At 43.8% G+C, this 15,062-nt stretch overlaps 1 protein-coding gene across 2 annotated transcripts in view; it reads right to left on the reverse strand.

The window, feature by feature from the left end:
- The window catches only part of nphp1 (nephronophthisis 1), a 123,088-nt gene that overhangs the window by 23,280 nt on the left and 84,746 nt on the right, over nt 1–15,062 (reverse strand). For both annotated transcript variants that reach the window (XM_067985080.1, XM_067985081.1), the window contains exons 15-18: nt 12,225–12,301; nt 11,986–12,079; nt 3,492–3,604; nt 1,496–1,569 (exon numbers count right to left, since the gene is read on the reverse strand). In XM_067985080.1, coding sequence (XP_067841181.1) covers nt 1,496–1,569; nt 3,492–3,604; nt 11,986–12,079; nt 12,225–12,301 — 358 coding nt within the window. The remainder of the gene's footprint in view (nt 1–1,495; nt 1,570–3,491; nt 3,605–11,985; nt 12,080–12,224; nt 12,302–15,062) is intronic.

A 15,062-nucleotide genomic window follows, 5' to 3' on the forward strand; every position in this document is an offset into this window, starting at 1 on the left:
GCTTCCCCTGCTTTATATTAGAGTGGGATCAATTGTAGGAGTACCATGCATCTGGCATCTCACGACATTAAAGCATCTACAGAACACTACTGACACAAGCCTGTGAATAGGTCAGAGAGAGTGCACAGCATGGAGATGGTTAAAAAAAAGCACATTACTTCTTTAAATGTTGGATTTGCAGCACCAACACCAACTGACACAGTGATATGATTGTCACTGTCGTATTGGAAGTACTGCATGGACACTGATCTTCAAGTTGATCTTAAGTGGGCCCTATGGTGCAGTTTCTTTCCACATATACATGCTCTATATAGCTGAGCTGGGCAAACTAGAGACTTGAGGAAAATATGACTTAAGACTGTAATTCTGCGTTTGACCCCTAGGTCAAAATTATGTAATTAGTTTAAGCCAATCAAATACAATCTCTTGAGGCAACCTCTCCTTCTGACCAGGGCTGGCCCTGTACTAATCTCTGCACTCTCCCCTTCCTTGTTGGCCAAAGAAAACTTGACTGATTAGTTGCATTTGGTGATTTAATTTATTATAATCCTAAGTGGTAGGGTTGAGCAATCAACTGGCACCAGCTATAGGTCTGTTTTACCACAGTAATGTAGCATTCCCATGAAGAACTAAAAGTAGCGACGCAGGTTAATAAGGTCACAAAAAAGGCAAATCAAGCACTAGGGTTCATTTCTACAGGGATAGAATTGAAAAGCAAAAAAGTTATGTTAAACTTGTATAGAATTTTGATTAGACCACACTTGGAGTACTGTGCACAGTTCTGGTCTTCATATTATAGAAAGGATATAGAGGCATTGGAGAAGGTGCAAAAAGGATTCACAAGGATGATACCAGAACTGAGAGGATATCCTCATCAGGAAAGGCTGAACAGGTTGTACCTCTTTTCTCTAGAAAAGAAAAGGCTGAGGGGTGACCTGATAGAGGTCTTTAAGATTTTGATAGGGTAGCCATAGAGAAAATGTTACCATTTGTGGGAGAGTCCAAAACTAGAGGTCATCAATATAAAATAGTTGCTAATAAATCCAATAGGGAACTCATAAGAAATAGGAGCAGGAGTAGGCCACATGGCCCCTCGAGCCTGCTCCGCCATTCAATCAGATCATGGCTGATCTTCAACCTCAACTCCAGGATTCAAATTCGACCTCAAATTCAGGAGAAACTTCTTTACCACAAGGAGTAGTTGAAGTGAATAGCTTAAATGCATTTAAAGGGTAGCTAGATAAGCATGAGGGTGAAAGGACTAGAAGGATATCCTGATAGGGTTAGATGAAGTAGGGAGGGAGGGGGCTCATGTGGAGCATAAACGCCGGCATGGACCAGTTGGGCTGAATGTGCTGTAGTTTCGATGGACCTCGATGTATTGGTGAGTAGGGGACAGAGGCATGCAATGTTGCAGAGGTGGAAGTAAGCAGTCTTAAAATCTGCTGAAACTAACTGTGGTTTTGAGCATGTCAGGAAAATGGTACAGACTTACCCTAAGAGCATCTACAATATCAGTTTGTTCCAGAAGTTCTGAAAAAGTTGCCAGTACTGGGTTACAGATGAGATCTGCAATGAAAGTAAACAGAAAAATCAATGCTGATAGGTGTACATTAATCCAATACTTTGTCTAATTTGCTCTGAACAAAGAAAATTGCAAAGTAGAAGAACTGGCCCAAAACCAGTAGCTTCCTCTGGCGATGAAAGTCACACAATTGCCATGGTGATTTGGGCTGGGAAAGTGATGGACTGTATAGCTGCCTCAGTGAGGCGGAAACAATCAGTATTAGTGAGCTAGGTTTTAGTCAAGCTTAACATGTCGACAGAAGCGTCATTAATCGTAGATGGGGAGGCCCTTGTCCAAAAGGGATTGGGCATTATGTGGAGAGACTTGAGATACTGGGACTATTTCCACTGGAGTAGAGAAGGCTAAGAGGAGATTTAACAAAGATTTTAAAATTAGATGGGGTTTTATGAACAAAATGAACAATGACAGACAGGAAATGACCCTCCGGACCATCCAGCCTATCCCACACAAGCATGATACCTTGTGCATCACAATATATACACTCCCCACCCCATACCATGTGCTCTCCTGGGAGAGGTGAAAACCAGACAAAAACCCCAGCCATTTTGGGGGAAAAAAATCTGGGAAATTCCTTTACGACCCCTTTGGCATTAGAAACTAGACCAGGAGATCACTCTGGCCCTAAATTCTATGCATTACATCACCTACCTTTTCATAGAGTGAATAGGAAAAGACTATTTATTCTGGTTAGGAAATCATTGCTGAGGGGTCATTAATTTAAAACTGTCACCAAGAGAGTGAGGAAAGTAGGACAAATTTCTTTACACAGTAGGTTGCTGAAGCATGGAATGGTTTGCCACAAGGAATGGTTGAGGCAGAGATCATTGCATCTTTTAAATGTACAGTGAATAAATATTTGAAGCAGAGGAAGGTACAGGGTTATGGGGGCAGAATGGGCAGTGGGATTAGTTTTAAATTGCTCTTGCAGAGAGCCAGCTCAGAAACAATGGGTCCAATGATTCTCCTACTGTGCTGTAAACTTCTATGGTTCTATGAGAGTGTATTCCTTTGTGGCAAAAATGACAATATGAGTAATTGTGTCAGTCTTTTTCCATTGATGTCTTTATTTTCTTATTTCACCCTCACACAACAAATCGCTGGACCCAGTAGCTCACCACCCATCATGCCACAGCAATTGTACTCTCTCAGCATCAATGGTTTTTAACTTCTTTAAAAAGCTCTAAAAATACCAATGTACTGATCAGTGTTGTAAAAATAATTCCCAGTGATGGGCACCCCACTTGGAATCTTACGCAAGTTCAATCCAGCTGAGATAGCAAAAGCAGTAGGCCAACAGTATTTTGAATTACATAGTCTGCAGCAATGAAGTTTCACTCTCACTAATTTTCTCTCCTTCCTTCCTCTCCTGATTGCTGAGGCACCAGTCTCCCTCTATTAGTTTACAAAGTGGCCGTGATTCATATGTAAGCCTCGATGATGAATGAGGACAAGATTAAGCTCAGCTGTGATATCCCCAGCGGGACAAACCACAGCTGAGCTCAATCTAGTCTTTGCCTGGCATTTGCCTGCTCCAATTTCCAGTAAGGGGTCACTGGACAGCAATCCGGAGCAGGAAACCTGGCTGATTCTGCTCCCCCTCCCCCCAAAACCCAAGGGCACTTTGGCCAATTGTGGTACCCTACCATCTCCACAACTGAGATTAGCTTACCCAGCATAGACCAGGGTTTAAACCTGACACATTCCTGGCCTGTATAGTTCAGCAATTCACTGTGTAAACTCGATCAACCATCAGTTGAACCTGAAAATAAATTGCTTTTAGAAATATATATATATATATATTTATAGTTGAGCATTTTCCCAGCGTACTTCATTGGAACCAGCCAAAGCACACAGTAACTTTTACTTTTGGACGTAGTGCAGTCTTTTGGCCTAATGTTCTCACCAGCATTTTGCATACTAATTCGGTCTTTAAGAAGTGCATCTGCAAGTAACTGTCGATAAAATGCCAGCAGGTGGATGTAGCACTTGGGGCCGACCAGAATTTCTGGAAGTAAGCTGTAAATAAAGTAAGCAATTACTTAATAGGAGTCAATCACCAGGAACAGAACTGTAACTACTAAACCATAGCTCCAGGCTGTAGGCCTATACTGTTCTACAGCTTCTGCAGTGTCCACACAAGGATGCAGTCCCACCGCTAATAAACTGATTAAATCGCAGCATGTGATTACACTATTTCTCTGCATCATTGCTTAAATATAAAATTGGATATAATTTACTGAATATTCCATTGCACTGTTTTCAACTTGCATTAAATAGAGAGTACCATATGTGTCGCTGTGTGACACAACTTTCATGCATCTCATGGGCCTGGCTGGCCATCTGTTATGTAGTTGGGTAAACTCATTTAAATGTTTTATCAGAGTGAATTGTGTGGCATGCTTTATTGCATATATATTATTCTTTTTATGTTGAATTCATTATCATCTAAAATACTCTGCAGCAACTCGCCAAGGCTTCTTCGACAGCACCTCCCAAACCCGCGACCTCTACCACCTAGAAGGACAAGAGCAGCAGGCACATGGGAACAACACCACCTGCACGTTCCCCTCCAAGTCACACACCATCCCGACTTGGAAATATATCGCCGTTCCTTCATTGTTGCTGGGTCAAAATCCTGGAACTCCCTTCCTAACAGCACTGTGGGAGAACCGTCACCACACGGACTGCAGCAGTTCAAGAAGGCGGCTCACCACCACCTTCTCAAGGGCAATTAGGGATGGGCAATAAATGCTGGCCTCGCCAGCGACGCTCACATCCCGTGAACGAATAAAAAAAAACTCTTCTAAGCCTTCAGTGAATACAAATTAAGTTTCAACAATTTTTTTGTTGAAACTTTAAATTCAGTTAATGAATGCAGATTTCTGACATAGAGTGTCTTTATTTTAGAATTAGTAGCTTAAAGCCACGGTAACTAAAGGTCTAAACTGGACTAATGGCTAATTTTTATCCCACTTGCGGTCTTTTGGAAAATGGCAGTCCATTGAGGTTATTTTGGAAGGTCCTAGTGTCACTTCACAAATTCTAATGTAGATTTAAAAAACACTTTTGTTCTTTTTCAGCTAATTTTCTCCCCTCCTTCCTCCCTCCTCATTAAGCTGCGGACTCCTTGCTGCAGTACAGTCCTACAAGTAATGGTTACTCTCCAGTACCTCATCAAAATGGCCATCATTAACATGAGAGGCTGGACTGTGAGCATCGGCAGGCTATTTCAACCATAGTAGGCATCACAGCCAATTCCGATCCTATTCTCACCCAACGCACACTGGATAGGGATTAGGAGCAGGGACACAGGACGATCTTTTCCCCCTTAAAGGGGCCCTGAAGCCAATTGCAGCATACCTATTGCTGCTCTGACATGATCAGCCAGCTCAGCACAGATTGGAATCAAGCCTAGGACTTGAGTCCAGCTACTCACTGCCTTAACCAGCTGATGTAGATAGCTTTTACCGTTTACCAGAAAACAACAGTTTTTAAAAAAATATATTCATTCTCGGGATGTGGGCGTCGCTGCCAGCATTTATTGTCTATCCCTAGTTGCCTTTGAAAAGGTGGCGAGATTTTGGGGAGTCAGGACGTGAGCCACGCGCTGCAGAATACCCAGCCACTGACCTGCTTCAGTAGCCACAGAATTTATGTGGTTGGTCCAGTCGGGTTTTTGGTAAATGGTGACCCCCAGGGATATTGATGGTGGAGATTCAGCAATGGTAATGCTATTGAATGTCAAGGGGAGGTGGCTAAGTTCCCTCTTGTTGGAGATGGTCATTGCCTGGATTGTTGCTTGCAACTCATCAACCCAAGCCTGTATGTTGTCCAGGTCTTGCTGCAAGCGGGCCTGGACTGCTTCATTATCTGAGAAACTGTGAATGGAGCTAAACACTGTGCATGTAGGTTATTCCCCCATGTTGGTTTTCTCACCACCTGCTGCAAGCCCAGGCTGGCAGCTATGTTCTTCAGGACATGGCCAGCTTGGGTGAGTGGTGGTACTACCAAGCCACTCTTGGTGATGGATATTGAATTCCCCCACCCAGAGTATATTCTGTGCCCTTGCTACCCATAGTGCTTCCTCCAACTGGTGTTCAACATGGCAGAGTACTGATTCATCAGCTGAAGGAGGGCAGCAGGTAGTAATCAGCAGAAGGTTTCCCTACCCATGTTTGACCTGAAGCCATAAGACTTCATTGGGTCTGGAGTCAATGTTGAGGATTCCCAGGGCCACTCCTACCCGACAGTATAGCACTGAGCCCCCACCTCTGGTGAGTCTGATCTGCCGGTGCATTGTAGCTTTTGTATGGACTCTCTACAAGATGCACTATAGCAATGCACCAAACTTATTGTGACATCACCTCCCAGACCTGCAGCTTCTACCACCGAAAAGGACAGGAACAGCAACATCATGGGAAATCATCGCCTCCAAGTCTCACACCATCTCCACTTGGACATAGATCACTATCCTTTATCATTGCTGGGCCAAAATCTTGGCATTTCTTAACTAATATCATTGTAGGAGCACAATTAACATCCAGTAGGGTCCAGCAGTACAAGAAGAAAGTCCACTATCACCTTCTCAGAGCAATGAGGGAAACAAGCAACGGGCAGTAAATCTGCTATTGCCAGTGTTGACCACATCCCTAGAGTAAATAAAAAGCACATTCAAACAACACAGATGAGGCCAATGTGCCCATGGCATCTGTGCTGGCTCTCTGAAGGAGCAATCCACTTAGGCCCATTCCCCTGACCTTCAAACTATTTATTTTTTCAAATAATTTATCCACATCCCTTTTAAAAGCTATTCTGGATTCTGCTCCCACCACTGTTTCTGGTAGGGCATTCCATGTCCTAACAAACTTCTGTGTGTAAAAGAAAAAAATTGCCCAATCGCTCCCTTCATCCTTTTGGTGATGGTTTCAAATTTATGCCCTTTAGTTACTGACTCACCAACCAGTGGAAATAGTTTCTCCCTAGTTACCTAAGGAATGAATTTCCACAGGGGTCCTCGTGCTTGTCCGCTATAACTTTGGCGCATCAGCTGCAAAAACCCTGGAAAAACGCCGTTAACGCCATTTTCAGGGGTTTCTGCGGCTCTTCAGCCGAAGTTACGGCAGATGAGCAGGATAACTCCCGCAGAAATTCACCCCCCCCCCGTATCCTAAATCAACGATAAACAATTTTAATAATTAGACCCCATCAAAGTTACTTGCAAGTCTCAAGAGGGGCAATGGGCAAGAATCATTTCATATTGACGGTGTGCGGACTACACAGTGTGCTGCTGAGAGTTTGGTAAGTGTGGGAGTTTAAGGGTTAATCTCTTTAAATCTAGTGCATATTGCTTCAACTGTTTAAGTTCAATTTAAAAGTTTAAATTTTTAAGTTTCTGTCAGGCTTCAGCAGAGAGAGCTGCTGTAGCAAGTTAATTGGTTAGCTAGATTCAACTGGTACCTGAAGGTGGGGCAGGCCTGACTTATCTGAGTCACAAACTGTAGAAATACAGGGGCCTGTCAGTGCGGACTACACAGTGTGCTGCTGAGAGTTTGGTAAGTGTGGGAGTTCGGTGAAGTGGGGGAAGGAGGTGCTGCTTTGCCTTGCTTTTCCGAACTTTTCCCGCAGAGCGGCAGTGGACCTGAGAGTAGAAGACTGAGATTGGGGATTAAAAGCAGCAGCAGACCGACAACAAGAGACAACTACTGTGCGACGTCACAGGTGAGGCAGGAGAGACCGAGAGGTGAGCAGAGTATAAAAGGGGAGACCTAGAGCGGGAGGAGAGTCTGAGAGTCTAAGGCAAGTCATGGCAGCACAGCTCGCACCCGTGATATGCTCCTCCTGCACTATGTGGGAAGTCATGGACACTACCAGTGTCCCTGGTGACCATGTGTGCAGGAAGTGTGTCCAGCTGCAGCTACTGGCTAACCGTCTTTCGGAGCTGGAGCTGCGGGTGGATTCACTGTGGAGCATCCGCGATGCTGAGACTATCGTGGATAGCACGTTCAGTGAGGTGGTCACACCGCAGGTAAAGAATACGCAGGCAGAAAGGAAATGGGTGACCGCCAGGCAGAGTAAAAGGACTAGGCAGGTAGAGTAGGAGTCCCCTGGGGCCATCTCCCTCTCAAACAGATATTCTGCTTTGGATACTGTTGGGGGAGATGGCTTATCAGGGGAAAGCAGCAAGAGCCAGGTTCGGGCCACCACGGCTGGCTCTGCTGCACAGGAGGGGAGGAAGAAGAGTGGCAGGGCTATAGTGATAGGGGATTCAATTGTAAGGGGAACAGATAGGCGTTTCTGCGGCCGCAAACGTGACTCCAGGATGGTATGTTGCCTCCCTGGTGCTAGGGTCAAAGATGTCACGGAGTGGCTACAGGGCATTCTGGAGGGGGAGGGTGAACAGCCAGTAGTCGTGGTCCATATTGGTACCAACGACATAGGTAAGAAAAGGGATGAGGTCCTGCAAGGTGAATTTAAGGAGTTAGGAGATAAATTAAAAAGCAGGACTTCAAAGGTAGCGATCTCAGGATTACTACCGGTGCCACATGCTAGTGAGTATAGGAACAGGAGAATAGACAGGATGAATGCGTGGCTGCAGAGGTGGTGTAGGAGGGAGGGATTTAGATTCCTGGGACATTGGGACCGGTTCTGGGGAAGGTGGGACCTGTACAAACGTGACGGGTTACACCCGAGCAGGACCGGGACAAATCTCCTCACGGGGGTGTTTGCTAGTGCTGTTGGGGAAGGTTTAAACTAGAGTGGCAGGGGGATGGGAACCTGAGCGGGGAGTCAGAAGGGAATAAAGTTGAGAGCAGCAAGAGAGGGGAAGACCCAGGGGAAATCTACAATACAAATAGTACAAACAGTTGTTCAAGAACAAGTGAAAGGGAAAAGCATAGAGCAGGGGAAAGAAAGTGTACTTTAGGTACTTTAGGCACGGCAGATAAAATGAAAACTAGAAGGCGTAAGGCGATTAACCCAGCATCAATGCTGTGGCAGGGGGTTGGGAACCTGAGCAGGGAGACAGAGAAAAGCGTATCAGGAAGGGACAGAAGGTATGGAGTAAAAGGTAAAGTGTTAAAAAAGGAAAAAGCAGGAACTAAGTGTCACAAAACATATTTGAAAGTTCTTTATCTGAATGCACGTAGCATTCGTAACAAAATGGACGAGTTAACGGCACAAATAACGACGTATGGGTATGATCTTGTGGCCATTACAGAAACATGGCTGCAGGGCGACAGCGACTGGGAATTAAATATGCCAGGGTATTTAACAATCAGGAAGGACAGGCAGGAAGGAAGGGGAGGTGGGGTGGCTATGTTAATAAGGGAAGGAATCACTGTAATACAGAGAAAAGATATTGGGACAAAGGATCAGGATAATGAAACAGTTTGGGTAGAGATAAGGAATAATAAGGGGCAAAAAACACTCGTGGGCGTAGTATATAGGCCTCCTAATAGTTGCAACTCTGCTGGAAGAAGTATTAATCAGGAAATAGTCGGGGCATGTAATTTGGGAACAGCTATAATTATGGGGGATTTTAACTATCATATTAACTGGACAAATCAAATTGGGCAGGGTAGCCTTGAGGAAGAGTTTATTGAGTGTATTAGGGATGGATTTCTTGAGCAGTATGTAACTGATCCTACAAGGGGGCAAGCAACCTTGGACCTGGTCCTGTGTAATGAGCCAGGATTAATTAATAATGTCCTAGTTAAGGATCCCCTTGGAATGAGTGACCATAACATGGTTATATTCCATATCCAATTAGAGGGTGACAAGGTTGGTTCTCAAACAAGCGTACTGAGCTTGAATAAAGGAGACTATGATGGTATGAGAGCGGAATTGATTAAAGTGGACTGGGAAAATAGATTAAAGGGTAAGACGGTACATGAACAGTGGTGTTCATTCAAGGATGTGGAGATGCCGGTGATGGACTGGGGTTGACAATTGTAAACAATTTTACAACACCAAGTTATAGTCCAGCAATTTTATTTTAAATTCACAAGCTTTCGGAGATTTTCTCCTTCCTCAGGCAAATCAGGCATTTGCCTGAGGAAGGAGAAAATCTCCGAAAGCTTGTGAATTTAAAATAAAATTGCTGGACTATAACTTGGTGTTGTAAAATTGTTTACAATTCATTCAAGGAGTTATTTTACAACTTTCAAAAAATATATATTCCACTGTGGAAAAAAGGGTGTAAAAGAAATGACAGCCATCCGTGGCTAAGTAAAGAAATTAAGGATAGTATCCGACTAAAAACAAGGACATATAAGGTAGCCAAACTTAGTGGGAGGATAGAAGATTGGGAAGTCTTCAAAAGACAGCAAAAAGTAACAAAAGGATTGATTAAGAAAGGGAAGATAGATTATGAAAATAAATTAGCAAAAAATATAAAAACAGATAGCAAGAGTTTCTGCAGTTAGATAAAAAGAAAAAAGGGTGGCTAAGGCAAACGTAGGTCCCTTAGAGGATGAGACCGGGAAATTAATGGTGGGAAACATGGAGATGGCAAAAATGCTGAACAAATATTTTGTTTCAGTCTTTACGGTAGAGGACACTAAGAATATCCCAACACTGGACAAACAGGGGGCTTGAGGGGGGGAGGAGCTAAATACGATTAAAATCACTAAGGAATTGGTACTCAGTAAATTAATGGGACTCAAGGCGGATAAATCCCCTGGACCTGATGGCTTACATCCCAGTGTCTTGAGGGAAGTGGCAGTAGGGATTGTGGATGCTTTGGTAATAATTTTCCAAAATTCTCTGGACTCGGCAAAGGTCCCGGCAGATTGGAAAACTGCTAATGTAACACCCTTATTTAAAAAGGGTAGTAGGCAGAAGGCTGGAAATTATAGACCAGTTAGCTTAACATCTGTGGTGGGTAAAATTTTGGAGTCTATTATTAAAGAGACAGTAGCGGAACATTTGGATAAACATAATTTAATAGGACAAAGTCAGCATGGCTTTACGAAGGGGAAGTCATGTCTGACAAATTTGCTTGAGTTCTTTGAGGATATAACATACAGGGTGGATAAAGGGGAACCAGTGGACGTAGTGCATTTGGACTTCCAGAAGGCATTCGACAAGGTGCCACATAAAAGATTATTGCTCAAGATAAAGAATCACTGGATTGGGGGTAATATTCTGGCATGGGTGGAGGATTGGTTATCTAACAGGAAGCAGAGAGTTGGGATAAATGGTACATTCTCGGACTGGCAACCTGTAGCCAGTGGTGTTCCGCTGGGGTCGGTGCTGGGTCCCCAACTCTTTACAATCTATATTAACGATTTGGAGGAGGGGACCGAGTGTAACATATCAAAGTTTGCAGATGATACAAATATGGGAGGGAAAGTAGAGAGTGAGGAGGACATAAAAAACCTACAAGGGGATATAGACAGGCTGGGTGAGTGGGCGGAGATTTGGCAGATGCAATACAATATTGGAAAATGTGAGGTTATGCACTTTGGCAGGAGAAATCGGAGAGCAAGTTATTATCATAATGGCGAGAAACTGGAAAGTACTGCAGTACAAAGGGATCTGGGGGTCCTAGTGCAAGAAAATCAAAAAGTTAGTTTGCAGGTGCAGCAGGTGATCAAGGCCAACGGAATGTTGGCTTTTATTGCTGGGGGGATAGAATATAAAAACAGGGAGGTATTGCTGCAGTTATATAAGGTATTGGTGAGTCCGCACCTGGAATACTGCATACAGTTTTGGTGTCCATACTTAAGAAAAGACATACTTGCTCTCGAGGCAGTACAAAGAAGGTTCACTCGGTTAATCCCGGGGATGAGGGGGTGGACATATGAGGAGAGGTTGAGTAGATTGGGACTCTACTCATTGGAGTTCAGAAGAATGAGAGGCGATCTTATTGAAACATCTAAGATTGTGAAGGGGCTTGATCGGGTGGATGCGGTAAGGATGTTCCCAAGGATGGGTGAAACTAGAACTAGGGGGCATAATCTTAGAATAAGGGGCTGCTCTTTCAAAACTGAGATGAGGAGAAACTTCTTCACTCAGAGGGTAGGCGGTCTGTGGAATTTGCTGCCCCAGGAAGCTGTGGAAGCTACATCATTAAATAAATTTAAAACAGAAATAGACAGTTTCCTAGAAGTAAAGGGAATTTGGGGTTGCGGGGAGCGGGCAGGAAATTGGACATGAATTTAGATTTGAGGTTAGGATCAGATCAGCCATGATCTTATTGAATGGCGGAGCAGGCTCTTGGGGCCGATTGGCCTACTCCTGCTCCAATTTCTTATGTTCTTATGTTCTTATATTTACTTCAACAAAAAGAACAACTTATTCACAAAGAAAAGCATCGTTTAGATTGGCTTGGTTAGGTTAAGCTAAAAGTTTGTGTTACAAAATAAATGACCATGTCACAGATCAGAAATACCTACTTTAGGATACTTCTCATCTGACTAGTTGGTGACTTCAGCTTCACTAGGAGTTTAGGTTGTTTCCTGGACACCATCATCTGTTCAAAAAGGGAGGCTAAAGCAGAAATGCAAAACAAGATTAGGATATTGTTCAAGGGTGACTGAATATTTGCTGACAAGGTGGTTAAGGAATCAAAACACACTCCACAAGTTTGACCAAAATATTGGTATAATTATTTTTAAAAATAAATATACCTCACCTCTCTTAGAAAGTGTTGGATCCACTTCTAACCCTTTTTCATACGGCGTTCCACCATTTAATACAATTTCATAGGTCCTATAATAATTGTGAAAAGTACCAAACATTTGAAACAATGCACAAGCAACAATATTTCTGGTAGTCAACTGTGAAATATTCCATGAGAAATCTACTTCAATAAAATCACAATCATTAAACTTGTGTGGATGTTACTAAAGCGCAACACGTTTATACAGTGCCTGTCACATACCAAAACAACTCACGGTGCTTTGCAGGAATAGGGGTGGGCACTGAGCAGGAAGTGCGAGTAAAGGTAAGGGAGGCAACTGAAAGTACGGTTGAAAGGGTAAATTTTCAGGAGGCTCGTGAAGGAGGGGAGAGGAAAGTAGCATTGTGAAGAGATTTAGGATTCCAGCATGCAGAATCTACTACCAATAGTAGAGAGAGAGAGAGAGAGAACACAGCAGCAGGCAAGGTGGCGCTGAATGCAAGGACAACGATACAAGATACATTTGTGATGTTTCTTTTACAATCACCATCACTCTACTGAGCTAGAATTACCCAATACAATTTTCTGACCATTTAAAATAACAGTGGAAAATCACATGGAGCACGTATCCGAATTTCCAATATGAGTTTTCGGCAGGAAAGGACCCTCCTGTCCCCACCAGCAATGCAGTCGAAAAATTACCCCTTAGACATTTTGTGAAAAATACAGAAAAATATGTTCTATATGGTTTCTCTTCATATGCTCTTAATAGAGCAGAGATCTACAGACAGATACAGATTATATGTAGGATGTTAAAGTGACAAACATCAAAAGTGAAAGATCAAGGCTGCAATCTGATTTTACAGTCTGATAATGATCATGAAGTATTCAGACAAGGCTCATCCATAGGTGTCCAGGGTGCGCAACTGAAACAGGCATTAGGCCCTTTGCATATGCAAATAGGCGACCCAATACCCGTTTCAAGCCCCCTTTGCAAAACTGGACTGCACGTGTATCGTGCATGCTGCGGTGAATTTCTTCAGGTCCTTGGCAGCCTAATTAGCGGTGCTCAAAAGCTGTCCTTAAGTTTGAAATTTTGTACTTACCTTATTTTGAAGTCCACAATAAATCTGTGGGCCGCTGCCGATCACCCCCAACCCGATTGCCTCCTCATAGCCAACAACCTCGGCTGGCGTCACCAAGACCGCCTTCTTCCACCTCCGTAACATCGCTTGTCTCGGCCCCTGCCTCAGCTCATCCTGCTGCTGAAACCCTCATCTATGCCTTTGTTACCTCAAGACTCGACTATTCCAATGCTCTCCTGGCATGCCTCCCACCTTGCACCCTCCATGAACTTGAGCTCATCCAAAACTCTGCTGCCCGTATCCTAACTCGCACCAAGTCCTGCTCACCCAACACCCCTGTGCTTGCTGACCTAAATTGGCTTCCGGTCCAGCAATGCCTCGATTTTAAAATTCTCATCCTGGTTTTCAAATCCCTCCATGGCCTCGCCCCTCCCTATCTCTGTCACCTCCTCCAGCTCTACAATCCTCCAAGATCTCCACGCTCGTCCAATTCTGGCCTCTTGCGCATCCCCGATTTTAATCGCTCCACCACTGGCGGCCATGTCTTCAGATATCTAGGCCCGAAGCTCTGGAATTCCCTCCCTAAACCACTCTGTTACTCTATCCTCCTTTAAGATGATCCTTAAAACCTGCCTCTTTCACCAAGCTTTGTCCTAACATCTCTTTATGTAGTTCGATGTCAAATTGTGTTTGACAATAGCTCCTTTGAAGCTCCTTGGGGCATTTTACTACGTTAAAGGTGCTATATAAATGTAAGTTGTTGTTGTAGTCTGAGCCGGCTTATCATACTGCCCCCGGGCTGGGCAAGCTGCCTCTGGGGTTGTGACTGGGACCCGGCAGACCAATTTGCTGTAGTCCAGCTGCCGGCATCGTTAGGTGCATGCAGCACGTGCTGCACTGGGACCACTCCCCGATCCAAGCGCAATCCAATATCTAGGCCCAAGAATCTTCTAATTAATGAAGAGCTTCTGTATTCCAATGTAATCCAATTTCCTGTATTTTAATAACTCTACCTCATTTTTAAAAAATAAATTTGGTTTGTGGTTTTAGCTTGTCAGATCCTTTGCCTGTGTGCAATATTTTCCACCGATCTGAAGTGAATGTGAGGGCATAGCAGTTGACTGCTTAATCTAGTAGCAGTATTGCATCTAGGATCACTGGCCCAGAAATTGCTTTTAAACAGTGAGCCTAACCGCACTCACCGTTATTAAGGGCGAAATCGAAGAGCAAGTTCCAGCGACTGCGCAAGCGCAGTTAAACATGGAAATCCGGAACTTGCTCTTTCTGGTTCGCTGGCGATGTGACAGCTTCGTCTTAAAGGGGTATCGCCGCTGCAATCAATGGAATCAACGGACCAGCACCAACTTGCTCTCCTGCCCAGCTGGAAACAAAGTAATCTCGCCACAAAACAGGTCCACTCAGTTTTTTAGGTCTAAACTAAGTTTTAACAGTGTGGTAAGTCTTAATGACTACCAAACAACCTCCCTGGCACTAAAAATTAACTTTTAAAAATGTGGAGTCTCATTCCTCCCGATTTTAATAGATTGTGGACATTTAAAGAAAACATTTTTTTAAAAAACTTTTTTCTTCTGTCATAAGAACATAAGAAATAGGAGCTGGAGTAGGCCATTCGGCCCCCCGAGCCTGCTCCACCATTCAACAAGATCATGGCTGATCTTCTACCTCAACGCCATTTTCCTGCACTATCCCATATCCTTTGATGCCTTTAATATCTAGAAATCTATCGATCTCTCTTTTGAATGTA

The sequence above is a fragment of the Heptranchias perlo genome, chromosome 5, assembly GCF_035084215.1.
Source record: "Heptranchias perlo isolate sHepPer1 chromosome 5, sHepPer1.hap1, whole genome shotgun sequence".
Taxonomy (NCBI): Eukaryota; Metazoa; Chordata; class Chondrichthyes; order Hexanchiformes; family Hexanchidae; genus Heptranchias; species Heptranchias perlo.